Source organism: Amaranthus tricolor, chromosome 12 (assembly GCF_026212465.1).
Source record: "Amaranthus tricolor cultivar Red isolate AtriRed21 chromosome 12, ASM2621246v1, whole genome shotgun sequence".
Taxonomy (NCBI): Eukaryota; Viridiplantae; Streptophyta; class Magnoliopsida; order Caryophyllales; family Amaranthaceae; genus Amaranthus; species Amaranthus tricolor.
The window spans coordinates 10,531,356-10,548,727 of NC_080058.1; the positions used below are offsets into that span (position 1 = coordinate 10,531,356).

General features: G+C 33.9%; 1 protein-coding gene across 1 annotated transcript; it reads left to right on the forward strand.

Annotated features, from left to right (window-relative positions):
• Positions 1-5,017: 5,017 nt before the first annotated feature.
• On the forward strand, positions 5,018-13,907 carry LOC130828195 (T-complex protein 1 subunit gamma-like). The gene is made up of 13 exons (XM_057694043.1): positions 5,018-5,316; positions 6,133-6,194; positions 6,592-6,664; positions 7,030-7,097; positions 7,359-7,428; positions 7,646-7,714; positions 7,804-7,875; positions 7,962-8,035; positions 11,471-12,133; positions 12,211-12,336; positions 12,487-12,591; positions 12,693-12,767; positions 13,387-13,907. The coding sequence occupies exons 1-13, from the start codon at positions 5,094-5,096 to the stop codon at positions 13,573-13,575; spliced, it is 1,869 nt and encodes a 622-aa protein (XP_057550026.1). The 5' UTR covers positions 5,018-5,093; the 3' UTR covers positions 13,576-13,907.
• The last annotated feature ends 3,465 nt before the right edge of the window (positions 13,908-17,372 follow it).

Sequence of the window (17,372 nt, forward strand, 5' to 3'; positions counted from 1 at the left end):
AACTGTGATGGTTTACGACGTCTCCTACGATAGTAAGAGGCCGTCGCATGACGCTCGGGTAGGGGAGGTGATTGATACTGTGATGATGTGGCACCCTGTGAGGACCCGGCACCGTAGTCCGGGCACGTTAAGTCAACCTCCTCAAGATGAACATCGGCATGATGAGGAGATGACCCGTACTCGTACATAGTGGTGTGGGGCACAGTCACTTCCGGAATGAAGTGTTGAAACTGCGTCCCTTGGAGTATGCCCTGGGCACTCTTCCGTACGGGCTCCTCTTGGGAGGAGCTGATGACTGATGCAATGCCCTGTGCCTACAGTAAGACTTAAGTATTAATGATTTGTATAACGTGTAAGTTCTATGGATAATAATCAATGTTGAAGAATACTTACAAAGTGTGTCATCGTCGGTGCTGCGGGAGCGTACTGGGCTGTCGCCATGATACCTCGTGGTGTCATCCATCGACGAGGTGATGGAGAGGAACCACGGCATGTAATTCGCCGAAGTAGGTGAATAGGAGCTCTTCCTAGCCCTAAGCCTCCAACCACACCCTCTCTTACACTTCAAGGTGAGCACGGTTTGATTTGAAGTCTCAGTTCGGTACTCAACGTTCCTACGAATATGATACAATCTAACAGCGTCCAACAAGGTATCCTTGTTATCAAACATCATACCCTTTTGAAACTCTCCTTCATCGGTGTAGGTTGTATCACAATCCCAAGACCTCCAAGAGTTGTCCTCAATGTGTTCATCTAAAGGGGGAACCATTGCATAGGGTGTAGGAGCAATGATTGTTGGAATGTTGCCTAAGCTCATGTCATTAGCTAGAGCCTCCTCGTCAACACCCACATCGTCCTCAGAAGGAGCTTCTACAAATTCATTACTCTCACTATTAACATCACCCCACGGCTCATTTGTATCTTCTAAGTTAAAAGTATCATCATTTGTGACTTGAAATTGAAGTTGATTGGGTTCATTAGAAGGATAAGAGGAAGATGGCATAAAGAGATTTTGGGTTTCTTGGGTAAGGAAGGGCGTATGAGAAGGAGCAGAAGAAGGTATATTCATGAATGCATTTGTTTCCACAACATTGATACCTTCATTCCCTAGGGGTACCTCTTCTACATATAACTCTAAAGAAGGAGTAGGGGTAGACCTTGAATACTCCCACATTGCATCTATAGCCTCTTCATCCTCAACCGGAAAAGCTAACAAATCTCCACTAAGATTGTACTTAAAACTTAAATTAACAGTACTTCTTGTAGTGTCAATGCCAATCTTAGAGCATATAAAATGTTTAAATTCATTCAAATCCATGTATGAGTTGCATGCAAACAGTTTACGTCTTCCCCCAACATACTTAACATTGTTACTAGTTGGTCGAATTGAACCATTCCAAAAGCATACAACAGTCACACGAAATGAATCCATTTCTACAACAACACATTCAAAATCAACATCACCATCAGATTCATAAATATATGACCACTATACATTTTAAATTCAACAACAAATTTACGAACAAACAACCTCATTATGAAGATCAAGGTAAATAACAACTACATTCAACATATTCGTAGAGTTTAAGTGTAAATGACCACCATACATGACATACATTTTAAATTCAACACCAAATAAAAACATTATAATAAAAACGTACCTCAGTAAGCTGTAGATCAACAAGAATTAGTAAATTGCAAGTTTATGAACCTACATTAACGTGAAAGTTGATTAAAATTCAGTAAACCCTAATTTTTCGAAAATGGAAAAATAACACAAAAAAATAGTATCTTAGGTCGATGTAGGAAGATGACAGAACTAATTAGTGGTACAAACTTGGAATTTGGTGAGTTTAGTTGAAGGATTGAAGTTGATTTTAATGGTGGAAAGAAGAGGAAGATCTCGTAGCTAGAATGAGAAAATACAAACGCGTGAATTGAAATGAGGAAGAAGCAGACTGGAAAAAATATAAGGGATCAATCGCTGTTAGTAACAGCGACTTATGCCTTTTATTTTTTATTTTTATTTTTGGTCTTTCGCTGTTAGTAACAGCGATTTAAACCGAGGCTAGGTTTGGATGTACGAACGCTTATTTTGGGAATTAAGTTTTTACGAAGCTTATTTTTGGAATTAAGTTGTTAAATGATCTTACTTTTTTCAAAATTTCAAGTTTAAACACATGATCTAAGTATGATTGGGCTACCTATGCAGCATTAAAGGGATGAGATAGGTGTGAGAAATAGGTTGTGTTAGTGTAATTGGTTACTTGAGTGCAACAAATCAACTCTATGCATTAATTGAGTGCATAGAGATGGAATCCCATCGGTGGATTAATATGTGTTAAAGTGTGTGCATTGAGTATGCACAGAGGCGGATTTAAAGTGAGGTCAACGAGGTCAATTGACATCACTTAAATCCAAAATAAAATCAAATAATATAAAGAAATATATGTTAGATCAATGGTTAGTACTCTTATCTCCTATAACATAGACCTAGGTTCAAAACTTATTAACATCATTCAAGAATATATATTTTTTTGTTTTTATTACCCCTATTAATTACCCCCTATTAATTACCCCAAAATTCCCAAAGAAAGTAAAAGCCCAACAGGCGGCAGTAAGCCAATGAATGTCGAAGCCTTTCCCAAAGACCCAAACCCTCTGTGAGACTATGACCGGCAACCGGCATCCACCACTCCACTTGCCGGCTACCGCGCTGCACATCACTGTCTTTTGTTGGACCATTTATGCTTTCTCTTGTTTAAGGTTATTTTTTTTCTTTTTTCTTTACAATTTTTTGTCATTTAATCTTAATGTGATTTGTAACTTATTTTGAGTGTAATTTGTTTCATAGTTTGTCAAATGATGACATTATGCATCGCTTCCAAAATATGAAAACGCTACGTGGGCATTTGCCTTAATTTATTAAATGGTGATTGTAATTTTTTTTATATTATTGACATCACTTCTTTTTTTTCTGGATCCGCCACTGAGTATGCACGTTAAGAGGGAAGTTTATGGTGGTGTTTAAGAGTGTGTTCAATGCATTAGTTATGAGTGTATTGATAGGTGTCTTAAATATGGATATTAAATTGGCATAAGGGTGATACGAGACATCCAAGTAATGAAGCATTGCCTTGATCGAGCATTGAATTCGGTTTTTGACTCTTGGTGTTCTTTGGAGTTGTTTATTATGGAGTTAATCCCTTGTATTAAGTATGCAATACTCATTAATGTGATCACCTCTATAAATAGAAGTCTCATATGCTCATCAAATACATCCACAAAAATCCCTAAGCTTAAATACAAGCCTAATCTCTTCTTTATTGTAATTTTCCATTTAAGAGTTCTTTGAACTCCTTTGTGATAATATAAGCGAGATACTACACACCGGAAAACGTAGCCTTAATTGGGTGAACCTCGTTAAATTTTTATGTCATTTTTATTCCATTATTTTCACTTACAAACATTATTTTCATTGACAGTGTAATTTGTTCATAACAAAACCTCGTACTCTCGATGTTGATGATATTGAAATTTGAAATACATTCTTTGAACTCTAATATAAAATCATTTTCAGGTTGCTTTACTCAATATGTCTACTTCCACCATAGTAACCTCCTTTTCCATAGATTTATGTTGATTGGTGATGAAATTCATAGAATCATCTCTAATAGAGAAGGATCTAGTTTATAATTTTGCTTGCTAAATCAGTAAAGACTACTAACAAAGCCATGAACAAGAATCTAAAAGTCTACACCTTGCCTTCATGACAAGGCATCAAAAAGCACATTATCATTTCCACTTCTATATTGTATCTCATAATCAAACACCACAAGTTTAAAAAGCCAAAATTGTTGGAAGGGAGTAGAATTTCGTTGTTGCAAAGCCATGTAAGACTTTTCTAGATCCAACTTCACAATAAAATGCTTTTCAACTAAGTATTGTTCTATGTACCAAAGATAAAAGCTCTTTCTCATATACTGATAAGGCCTGCCACTTTAAAATAATCCTTAATTAGTATTGATTAACTCAAAATTATCCTTATAATTGGTATACCTTTCTCATAATGAACCAAATTTTTTATGTATCTTCTCAAAATGCTTTCGATTAATACATTAAAAAATAAGTTGGATTATTTTGAATTAATCACTAATATGAATTATTTAAAGTAGATAAGTTATAGTTGATATATTTAACAAATTTTCCTTGTTTATATTGAGACAAGAACTATTTTTAATAAAATAGATAAATAAGTGATCTGCTTAACGTTGTTCTAAATATATCACCCATGCAATCCTAATTTCTTTTAAATTTTCCCAACTCATTTAATTACGTGATATTTTTAATTATATTTAAAGAAAATTCTGACTTTTGATTCTTTGTTGTGATCTAATATCGATATTATTATACCATAATTAATTTTATCTAGCAGATATGATAAGAGGTGTATACCAAATTTTGTCGTTCTTAGTTTTAGGCATGAAGCCTCTAAATCAAATTAAGATAAATTAATTAAATTTATTTCCTCCATAAAAACTATATTAAAAAATAAATTTTAGTCAGCATTACAAAATATATTATTTTTCTTCTCTAATTCTACTTAGACTTACTATTATTTTGGTTCATAGGTTTAGAGAATCCAAACTAAAAGTAAATAACTTAATAATAGGTCTCACATACTTAAACACTACTTTAAAACATATTTTTAAAAAGACAACAAAGTAAAATTTTTTGTCATTTTTAACTTCACATACTTAAATCCAAAAAATTATTTTAATGCGAAAATAGCCGTTAAAGATAAAAAACGGCTATTTTTTCACAGCCAATCAAAAGAAGACAAGTGGCGTGCAGCAGTGTGACTGGGAAAGATGATGCATTTTACTTTTCGCGGGCCAATCAGTGATTGACACGTGGCAATTCATTTGAAAAAAAATTCAGATGACCGTTCCATTGAACGGGTCATCACATGCTCTATTCAATCAACCTATTCCATAACCCATCTTAATATGGATCACCATAATAAGATTTTTTTGTTTTGATAGATCATGTGACCCAATATTGGGTCACCATTAACAGTGCCCTTAAGGCAAATGATTCTAGTAACTTATACAAAGCATACAATTACAAGTTACGAAGATCAACGTAGCAAAAGAGCGACAGTCACAAAGCTTCCAGGGTTTTCCATCTCTACAGACTATAGCTCTACTTCCTCTTCCTCCCAAAACCCTCTGCTTCGTCTTCATCTCCCTCTTCGCATTTCACTCTCCATCTCTTCCGAACCAGAAACCATGCACGCACCAGTCCTCGTTCTCAGTAAGCTCTCTCTCTTTTCTGCTTTTTTCGATTTCTTTTTTCGCGATTTACTTCATTTTCTTTCAGTTTAACCTAATCCTACCATAATTTCAAAAATGATTAATATTTTATGTTATTGTTGGTTTTTGTTAATTTACGTTCTATTTTCGTTTTGGCATTTTATGTTGAATCAATTTGTTGTTGGTTATTTTCGAAATAAAAGCATGTGTTGTTAATTGTTGATGTATTACTGAACTATTGAATGGGAGATGGAAAATTTTCCCACTGAGTTTCTTATTTAGCGATGAGTTCTTGATTAGATGTTTTAAATTTTTAGGTATGTGAAATTTACGAGTTATGCGGTTTCAAATCTATCTGCAATGGGATAATCTATATGAATTTCAGATGACATGATGTGGCGAAATCGTCAACGGAACTCATGCGTTAGAAATTTCATAGCTATACTTAATTGTACTCGCTAGAATAACAGTTTCAAAACTGTTTTTACACAGATTTAGATGTTTTCCAGAAAATGATCAAAATCAGTGATGCTTAACCTTACATGTTTCATTTCCTAATAATATGTGTAAGACCTAAAGCCTACAACATATTGGTAGTGTTGAAAATGATGGAGACTTGTAAGTGTGGGAAGGTGCTTTTGCCCAAAATAAGGGATTAAAGATGTGTTATATTGTAGATTATTTTTCACCCGGATTTGAATGGAAGGGTAGACTATCATTTTCTTAGTGTGTTGAATATTGTTGATCTTTTAGGCTTGATACTTTAAGGTATCATGATTCCTGTTTGTTGATTCTTTACTTTGATTTGAAAATGCAGAGGATTCTACTAAAAGGGAATCTGGCACTAAGGTTCATCATGCTAACATCCGAGCAGCTAAGGTTAGAATGAGTCTCCTGCTCTTGGAATTTGAGGTTTATGGATTTTCTAGTAGCTGTATAGTGTAACAGCTGTTTTCTTTTTATGCATGACGTTTATGGATGGTTTTTGTAAAGTGAAACATGGACGAATTTTGAGTAACTAAGTTGAAAATTGTTACGAGATTAAGAAATAATGTGTGATATAGCACATATGCAATATTATGCCTTAATTGGAATTTGTTTCTTTTACACGGTCCTGTGAGAATTAAACCCATCACTTTTATTTTTGTGCAAATCAGTTTTCTTAGCTAAAGCCTAAAAGTCTATAATGCCTCTTCTTTGTCTTCTCAATATTAGCATGATCTTGAAAAGTCAAGCCTAAACATTTCTTTGCTTTATTTTTCCATATGTTTGACAGGCAGTTGCTGAAGTGATTCGAACGACATTGGGTCCACGTTCAATGCTTAAGATGCTCCTTGATGCTGCTGGAGGTGATATACCTTTGTTGCCTTGATCTGGGAGTTCTTTGTTTTTTTGAATTAGATGAGCATCGTAATTCATTTTCTCATTTTTTATATGTTTCTCTTATTGTTAGAGTGTCTACATTTCAGTAAAAGATAAGAGCTGTAAGATAAGATGGGAACTGATGGAATATTCTTATTTTTTTGCATTTTTGGGTTGGTCAAGGGGAGGCCTTTGAGACTGGAGATTTGATAAAATTGGTGTTTTATTCGTTGCTGCATGATATGATTCCATGTGTTTTCTTCTGAAACTTCTTGAAGTTTTAGGCAACTATATTAGTTTCAGTCAATTATTAATCTTCGCACTATTTTTTTATGAAATATGTTTGTTGCAGGCATAGTTGTGACAAATGATGGGAATGCAATTTTACGCGAGTTAGATCTTGCACACCCTGCTGCTAAGGCATGTTCTCCTATTACTCTTCTCCTTCCCCCCTCCAGTTTTCACATAAAGATTTAAAACATTGACACATGTGCAAGCTCTTTGGCTTATGTTATTTCTGTGTGTTTGTAGTTGAGAATATGTATGTCTTGAGATGTAATATTGTTTTTCTAAGAGTGCTTTTTCTTGTTAATCGGCTCCTATCAATTGTTATCATTTGTTGGCTTTATTTTATTTCTTGGTTCTTCTGTCACTAATATGTAATTTTTATTGTAATAATAGTCGATGATTGAACTTAGTCGGACACAAGATGAAGAAGTAGGTGATGGAACAACTTCTGTTATTGTTCTTGGTAAGCTTAGTCTTTTTGAATTCTCAAAAATGGGTTACGAGGCTGAAAGTTGATCAAAGAACAATGTGTTTCTTTTGTTTTTCTTTTGCGTTTGAGATATGAATATGTGGTTGCTCCTTCAATTCGTTGATTTTTATTTCAAGCAAAGTTTTGTTTTTTGGTAGTCATTACCACATAATATCTTATTTGTTTCTTCTTAATTCAAATTGTGTTACAGCTGGTGAGATGCTCCATGTTGCTGAAGAATTTATTGATAAAAATTACCATCCTACTGTGATTTGTCGAGGTAGTATAGATTTCGAATTATATATGCAATTTCTGATGCAATTTTTTGTGAAAGCATCATACTTACAGCTTACAATATATGTTCCCTAGCTTATAGCAAAGCTCTGGAAGATGCAGTTGCAGTTCTCGACAAGATTGCTATGTCCATTGATATCAAGGATCGTAGGTTCCTGTAATCCTATTGATCCATCTATTGCCTGTCTTTATTATTGTTTTTTGTGTTAGCTGAAACACTAGGATTTCTACAGGTGCAATAATGTTGGGACTGGTGAAGAGTTGTATTGGGACGAAGTTTACAAGTCAGTTTGGTGATCTGATTGCTGTGAGTTCTCTTATTTCTTTTCAGTCCAATTCATTATCATCTGCATTCTATTTTTTTACTTGTAATAATGCACTTGGATGATGTTTTTTGGCTGTTATAGATAAATTTTGTACACTCATACAAGTGCATGTTCTTGCCTATGTCTTGAGATTTGTCTTGGTGTGGAAGAGCCATTCTGTGTCTTATAGGATGATAATATTGTTGAGTTAGATGTTTGGGATTTGTTTTGCTGTTTTATGTGTTGGTTTTCCCCATTGGGAGAGATATTAAATATGAAAAATGTGAGTTATATTTACCCCTTGGACCTAAAGTCATGTTGGATTTATAATTTAGTAACATCCATGAGTGAGAGTAATGTCATCTAGGATTTGGGATTGACTTTTGGGAGGAAGAGTAGGACTAAAACGATTCATATGAGAACCATTGCTGAACATATAAGTCAGGATTTACTACATACTTTCGGATGTTTCTAGTAACCACTTCGTTGAAGAGAAGCAATCACTTGATTACAAAAGGGAGTAGAAATCCATTAGGCTGCTTTGCCTCTATTCCTTTGCTCTCCTTGCATTAGCTAAGTAGTAGGTTTTGTAGCCAAGTAACCTCTTAGAGTAATGCCTTTTATTGTTTTAAAGGACAATTTTGTTTTTATGTCTTTTATTTACTCTTGCTCTTTCCCTTGTGTAACCACCTTTTCCCTACTATACATTATCGCTTATACTTTAATATTTCACTTATGGAATTTTCTTAGCTTCTTTTCATCCAACATTAGAATAGAATAACCTTGTAAATTAGACGATTGACGTGGAAGGTAGTTGCCACGTGAAGAGAATGAACGTAGGCAATAGATGAGAAACGTCTCAAAGAGACGTTGGTAGTGTTGATGTACACTTATTTTTTTTTTGCAAAGTTGGCGAATCAAGTGTTTTTAAAGCGAGTGGGATAGAGGATTAGAGGTGGTAGATGAAGTTTTAATATAACAGCGCAAGCGTACGAGTGTTGTAGTAAAAATGGGTCAAATAAACAGAGACAATGGATTAACGATATTTAAATTTAAAACATTAGGTTACGCTAAAAAGTAACTAAATAAATATGATGTTGATGCAAAACTAATTTCTAATAACTAATTATTAATGAAATTTGAATTAAATTTCAATAAAACTAAACCTAAGATAATGCGTCATTTAAATAATCATGGAGAAATTCATTCAATTGTAACCCCTAATGAATGTAGCATTGGTATAAAATAGATAACCTAACCAGAAATAATTCTCCAAACTCAGGTGCTTCAATCGAATATGTTCTAGCATGCTCTATAACTTCACGAACTTAAGTGCCGAATCAATAGTTTCGATCAAGTTACAAAGACTTTGACTCAACAATTTATAAATTAGAATTAGTAAATCCTAAATGTCATTTATTGTTCTATCAAGGTTAGTAAGATGAAATTATATATGATTAATGAATAATTTTGGTGAAGAAATTACTCACTAATCATGATGAAAACATGAAATATTAACTTTATAAACAACTAAGTTTGACATAATTTCCTTTAAAAGACCAAAAAAAAATATTAAAATTTAACTAATGAATTAAAGAAAAGATGACGTTTATTAAAATTTATAGAAACTAACCCTACTAATTTAAGTAGGTAAATGGCTTTATTAACTAAAGACACTAACTTTTACTAAAACCATTAACCCACTAAAACGAGTTAAAGAAAATCATAACAAGTATTTCCTATGAGCTCAAGAACTATGCGACAGGAAACTTGACCTGCAAGTAATTTGACAAGTTGTGTGCCTCAATAAATGACTATATTTGACGATTTATGTGTCGGGGTACACGAGTCATAGGTATATTTGATCTCAAGTGTTTATTTTTTAATGAGTAGTGGGGTGAGAGCCACTTGTCATCGGTGCTTCTTCCTCCTTTGATGCCACTCTTTCGATGAGTGGGCATACAAGTTGGGGTTCGTCGTGAGTCGTCGGTGGTGATTATACAACTCATTGAGTATGTTGTTGTCATGGACTGACTTAGCCACGAGATGAGTTTACTAATGGCGAAACAGAAATGTGTATATGATTAATCAATTTGTATGAAAAATGTGAATGTATAGTGAAAGATTGAATGTAAACAAAGAACGATTACAAAAGATAGTATACAAGCATTCGAGAGACTTGTTCTCTCCCAATGAGTATAAAACTCTTCTTAAAACTATTACTTGAATTAATGACTAATTCCCTTCCCTTCCCCTCTATTTATACTAATTATATCTACCTTTTATTCCCCCAACTTAAGTAATTTCTAATTATTATTTAATACTTAATTCCTATAATACCCTTCCCAGTCCTTCATGACAGTTGCCCTCATTGCTCTTTGCTTCAAATCACTCTTAGACTTGTACCAATGCAAGCTTTTTTCTTGGATCTTCATTTAAGGACCATGAACAAATTACAGATCATGTCGCGCTCACATCCTTTACATGCTAGCCACTCAAGTCTCATGAAAACCCGAATTTGGCATAGAATGTACATATATCACTAAAAATAACTTAAGAGATGTATGCTTGCAAAATGCAACTCAAAATGCCTTAATTCTACCCAGAACGCACCTCAAAAAAGTACTGGTTGTATAAAAATAACACTTATCTGCAGGTCTTGAGGTCAATTTATTTGTGAACACTCTTGTTTTGTTTTAAATTTGCTCTTGTAAAATGACATCATTGTGCCCTTAGCAAAATAAAAAAATTTAGATACTTGTAAATGAATAAAGCAATTGGTACAACTCATTAGTTAAAATAAAGCATTCTCCATTATTTTATTTTCAATGTGGCTCTTATTCAACCAAAGTAACAAGGGCATGATTTGATTTTATGTTGGGATAGTTGAATTGTAATAAGGACATTTAAGTCACTAAATACTCATTAAATTCAACCAACTCTTTTAAAATTATGTATGGTGCCTTTTGATTTAGAAGGTTTTGTGCTATTGAGAACCTGAATAGCTTGTTTCACCACCCAAATTTTAAAAGTGCCTCATAATAACTCTTTTAACCCAAACCTGTATTTTCCCAAATGCCCCTAATTATTTATAATGAATTTTTGACCTATCTTGTGGTAATGTTTAATAAAGTCATATTTTACAATGATTAAAAAGGACCAAAGGTTGGTCACTTGTTTAAGAAGTCAACATGACTGATGAAATTATTTACAATGATTAATAAGGACTAAACCTTTATTTTGCTGGCATCCTTTTGAAGTTATGGTTACCTCATCCAGTCACAATTAAACTCTCACATGCATCTAATGTGTGCATTGAAACACCATCTGGTTCACAAGTACTTTCTGTTTGTTTTCTTTTCGAAAAGGGGTAGTAGTGGATTAACATTTCAAGTGCAATTCGCTATAATGTGAGTTCAAATGTGCCCTTTTTTTAGGATCTAGCAATTGATGCCACTGCGATGGTTGGTGTGGATCTTGGTCAAGGACTGCGAGAGGTTGACATTAAGAAGTATATTAAAGTTGAGAAAGTTCCTGGTGGCCAGTTAGAAGATTCTCAGGTGTTGAAAGGGGTGATGTTCAATAAGGATGTAGTTGCTCCTGGAAAGATGAGGCGGAAGATTGTGAATCCTCGAATAATCCTTCTTGATTCTCCTCTTGAGTACAAGAAAGGTGAAAATCAAACAAATGCAGAGATTCTGAGAGATGAAGATTGGGAAGTCTTGCTAAAAATGGAAGAAGAGTTTATTGAGAATATGTGCTCACAGATACTGAAGTTTAAACCTGATTTAGTGATCACAGAAAAAGGCCTTAGTGACTTGGCATGCCATTATTTAAGCAAGGCTGGCGTTAGTGCAATTAGGAGAGTGAGGAAGACAGATAATAACAGAATTGCCAAGGCATGTGGGGCTGTCATTGTGAACAGGCCAGATGAACTGCAGGAATCAGATGTAGGTACTGGTGCTGGTTTGTTTGAGATTAAGAAAATCGGTGATGAGTTCTTTGCCTTCATTGTTGACTGCAAGGATCCAAAAGCCTGTACTGTGTTATTGAGAGGTGCTAGCAAAGATCTCTTGAATGAAGTGGAAAGAAATTTACAGGTAAGAATTTAGATCAAGCTCTCAAACATTCATTGGTTAAGGGTATGGTTATATTTGAATTATGTTCATTGTTACAGGATGCCATGTGTGTGGCAAGAAATATCATAAAAAATCCAAAACTTGTTCCTGGAGGGGGAGCTACAGAGCTGACTGTATCAGCAACCCTTAAGCAAAAGAGTTCATCCATTGAAGGCATAGAAAAGGTTGTCTACTCCCTGATGTTCCCCCATCCTTGCCCCCGCAAAATTTTAGACCACTTTTTATGTTTTAGTTGGTTCAGATTTTAATCTGGTTTCTTTTTTGCATTGATTTTGTGGCATTTCACATCTTCCTGTTTCTTGATTGTGTAACAGTGGGCATATGAAGCCGCTGCTTTAGCCTTTGAGGCTATACCACGGACGTTGGCCCAAAATTGTGGTGTAAATGTTATCAGGACTATGACGGCCTTACGGGGAAAGGTGAGGATTCAACATCTCATTGTTTGGGATATTTGTTTCTACTATGTTTCTAAAATTAAAGATTTACATGTACATACATTTATTTGTCTTCAAATGGGCAGCATGCAAATGGTGAAAATGCTTGGATAGGCATTGATGGAAACACTGGAGAAATAGCAGATATGAAAGAAAAGAAGGTGTGTTTATTTTCTTTTCCTTAATTTAATATGGTGTGTAGTGTAGCAGTTATGTACACAAACAAAACTCAAAATTTGACCAGACCCGAATTCTAAGACCGGTAATTAGTATTTCATAACCTGGATATTTTGACCCATGACCTGTGAATGACCCAACCCAAAAACTGGAAAATTTTGGGTCAAATCCGACCGAAACCCAAAATGATCGTTTTGACCCGTTGTTAGTCCCACGTCAGCATTTCATTTCTGTTCCAAGTCACCATTTTAGTTGAACCCACTTCGTTTTAAATCAATTTTTTTTTAAAAAAAGTAGTTTTCCATATTTTTTGAAAAAAATTAATCATAATAAAAAATGTTAAAAAGTCATTGACCCATCCGGTTGACTAAACTCGGCCCAAAACACACTATAACTGACATGTCCGACCTTGTTGATATGTTTGTTTATGTATGATGTGTTTGCTTGGGTTGGTGTTGGAATATTGTTATGTTCTTGATATACCCCTTGAATCACTAATGTTTGTCTTAAATTAGCTTGTTTTTCTAGTAGCGTTACCAATTGGACATATGATCACAAACAATGCAAAGTTTTAAAAATTCATTTTTTGGTCTTGATTTTCAGATCTGGGATTCATTCACTGTGAAGGCTCAGACTTTCAAGACTGCCATAGAAGCAGCCTGCATGCTTCTAAGGATAGATGATATTGTGAGCGGTATCAAGAAGAAGCAGGCTCCTGGAGCACAAGCTCCCTCAAAACCATCGGTAGAGCAGGCAGATGATGCTGATAATGAACAAATGATACCAGAGTGATAATTTTAGGACAAGTAGCCTTAACAAATCACCTATCTATTGCTTGAATTCTGGGGTCAAGTGATTCATGTATGGGTTTCGCAAGTGCCTATTTTTGTTATAATTTCTGCAGGAATGTCTTTTTTAACATTTGGTCGCTCATTCCTGTCTATTTTCCTTCTTTTTTTTTTGTCATGTTTTGGGCTTCTGTTCTTTATTCCTACAACGTTTTAGCAATAGAGTAGCCATTAATTTTGTATTGGATTTTGTTACTGAATTTGATCTCAAACTCTTAGCGAGTATGTTTATATAAAGCTTACTGATTATTATTAGTGAGTAGTAGCTTCTTGTGACATAATTTTTAAAAGTCGGTATTATTAACCAAAACACAATTTATTTTACCAAGGATGATTACTTAATTTTTGTTTATCAAGTGGCACATAATTTATTATCAACAAAACAATTTACAGCTTACATACCTCATAATGTTTTATAACACAACTGCATTATAACAGTGAGTATATGAATTCTCACTGAAAAAACATTTCGGTGACGCACCAGAATGTCGTCTAATTTTCAATTTATATCGCCCAAAGTGTACAAAACTAAAAAGTGACACGGCGAGTGTCGCCCTATTAACACTACCCATGTTTGGCGATACACGCTCGTCTATGCAGCCCATATTTCAACTTTGGGCGACACACATCTATGTAGCCCATATTTCAACTTTGGGCGACACAATTACTACACAGCCCATTTCTTTGGGCGACATACTGGTGTTTGTGGGCCATATCCTGTTTTGGGCGACACAATTATATGTGTAGCCCGACTTACCATTGACTGGGTAAACAAGGTCATCACTGGGTTCGTTTCCCAAGAAACTGAAATCACACTTCCAAAACTTGAGCAATCACAAGCTCTTTAACGTAACTAACTAAGCTAATTCTCAAACCAAGTATCTAACTAAAACACAAGTAATCATACAATTCCCTACAAGTCCAATATAACTAGCACAGCCAAAACAAATATACATTTATCCAAAAACTAATACAAAACTACAAATTCCCACGTGCTCAGCTCAAAATACAACCTTGGAAAGCTATTCGATCACCGCTAACCGATCATTCCCGACCGGTTCCGATCTGTAATTAAACTAAAAGATGGAAACAACAGAGGGTCAAATTAAACTGAATGAGAAGTAACAATCCAAAACAACAAAACACAGTAAATCAAATCATAGGTTTAAAAGCAAAATCAGTTCCCTTGATCTATGTGCGCACAGGGAGTCTAGTTGAGAAGAACATCCATAGCTCTAAGGCTATGTCACTCTCGGGTGAAGCTAGCCAATATCTCAATGACAATTCGCTTCAAACAGGAAGCAGGAAACAATGTTCCTCAACTCCGTCAATGACCAGCTTGCAAGCCCGATCCATTGACCATATCATAATATTAGTATAAGCATTCACAATCAATAATTGTCTCAACAATTTCCAATTTAAAAGAGCTTTAGTAAAAAGTTTATGTTCAAGAATGTAGTCTGATCAGACCCTTTAAGGGACTGCTACTACTCACCAACAATACGCTTCAAAGAGCCGTGATCGATTCGCAACTATCAACTAGAAAGGTTCCTCGATGACATCGCCTCCTGAAGCATAACAAACATAACATCACAACAAAGCGTACGATACCACAACTAGGTTCATATAGCTCATTGCATCTCCTCCTAAGACCACATCTTAGTTCCATCTTCTATTCTAATATTTCTAATTATAAAAGAATTGTGCATGTTCGAACTCAAACCACAATAGACCATCAAGGCGACGTAGTCATGCTCTAAAATTCATTTACATCTTCTAAAGATTATCCGCCTTCATAATTCTCTTTATTTTCCAATTAAACACCAATACGTACCTTTAAACCCAACATCAAAAATCCTCAAATAACTTAATAATCCCTTCAAGAATATTAAATCATCTAACAATTAGCTCTTGACGAGTATTCACAATAAAATGATTAATCTCAACTTCACCTGAATATATCGATCAATATAATATCTATCTCTTACAAGAGTGCCTAACTATCCAATTCAATAACCACAATTATTTTCTCCACAAGAAGCAGTAATTTGTTCAAGAACATCATTTACTGTATACTTTACCATAACCATTATATTCCAAGTGGATTCCAAAATTTCCAATAACAATCTAATATTTCAATATTCAATACTAATCTTAATATTTGGCCAATATATAATTAAAACAAGGGTCCTAACCAAGTCTTGAAATAGAAAGGTAATCTTCATTGTTAAAGATTTGATTTTTAGAACAATTAATGAAACAATAACATGATATAAGGAAAGATGGGTGTGTATACTCAATGTAAGCATTAACAGTAAAACAAAACAATTAAACGCAAGGAGAATGTCTTACAATAGTCAGGCGTCAATTAAAGGAAGATGATGATGCTTGTTGCTGTGTTTACAAGAATCAACTGTTAGAGTCAAACAAAAACGCCATTGCCATAATCTTGAACCAAGGACGAAGAAAGGACGAAGAAAGGACGAAAAATTATTTGGGTAAGTTGTTCTCTATATCGAGCGTTTCTTGTTTCAATCGTTCAATTTCACCTCGGAGAGCAGCTTCTTGTTCAGTTGATGGTAGCTCCATTTGTTGAATTCTTCCCTTACCCGAACAACCCAAATTCGGTGCTCTTTTTGAGCATCTTGGTCCATAACCAAAACCTCTTATATAATTATTACTGCTTTTGAAGACCCTTGAATATGCTTCTTGAGGTGTGAGAATATCAACACCATTTTCTTCAATTTCCTTATGATGAAGATTCTTTAGTGCTTGAAGATTGGCCTCTGCTTCAGGGTCTAATCCTATGTTGGCATGCCTATTATTCAAATAAACCATCGTTTAATAACATTTATTTAATCAGCATTAAAAAAGTTAACCCTTTATATTTCAGAATTCCCAGAAATTAGCATGGAGAGAGAAGCGTTGAATGATTATTTTGGTGTTTTCTAACTAAAAAAAGGAAAATAGAAAGAAATTAGAAATACTTAAAATTATGTCAAAATAAAAAGGATTTTAAAATGACATGGGTGAGAAGCATTTTTGTTTGCTTTTGTTTGGTTACTATATATACAAAAAATGATACTATGTTATAAATTAAGAACATTTTAAAAATTATTTCATAGTTACCTTTCTGTGTAACATAGTTACTTTTATAGATATGAGTTTTTAGTTCAATTGTGACCATAGATTTTTTTTTTAGTGAAATCTAGGGTGTAGAGTCCTTCTTATCCTTCTCATTTTTAACCCCTTCTCAATGGATCCCTCCTCTATATATATATATATATATATATATATATATATATATATATATATATATATATATATATATATATATATATATATATATATATATATATATATATATATATATATATATATATATATATATATATATATATATATATATATACACATATATATATATATATATATACAATAAGTTTTGTGAAATATATTTTTTTTTTCACCACTTTTACTCCCTTATTATATTTTGGCCTCATTTGTACTTGGTGTTATTTATTTGAAACGAAAGAATTAGTCAATGTAGCATTAGCGTCAAAGTAAGTTATGAAAAGCCAAAAAAATCATTGTTTATGAAACAGCAATGAAAAATATCTGAATCTATTTAATTAGTGATATCAAGATATTATCAATATATTCAACTCTTCAATATGCGGTACTTAACATTTATTTGAAGAAATACGACTCCTAAAAGGTTGTTTCTACATTCCAATTCCA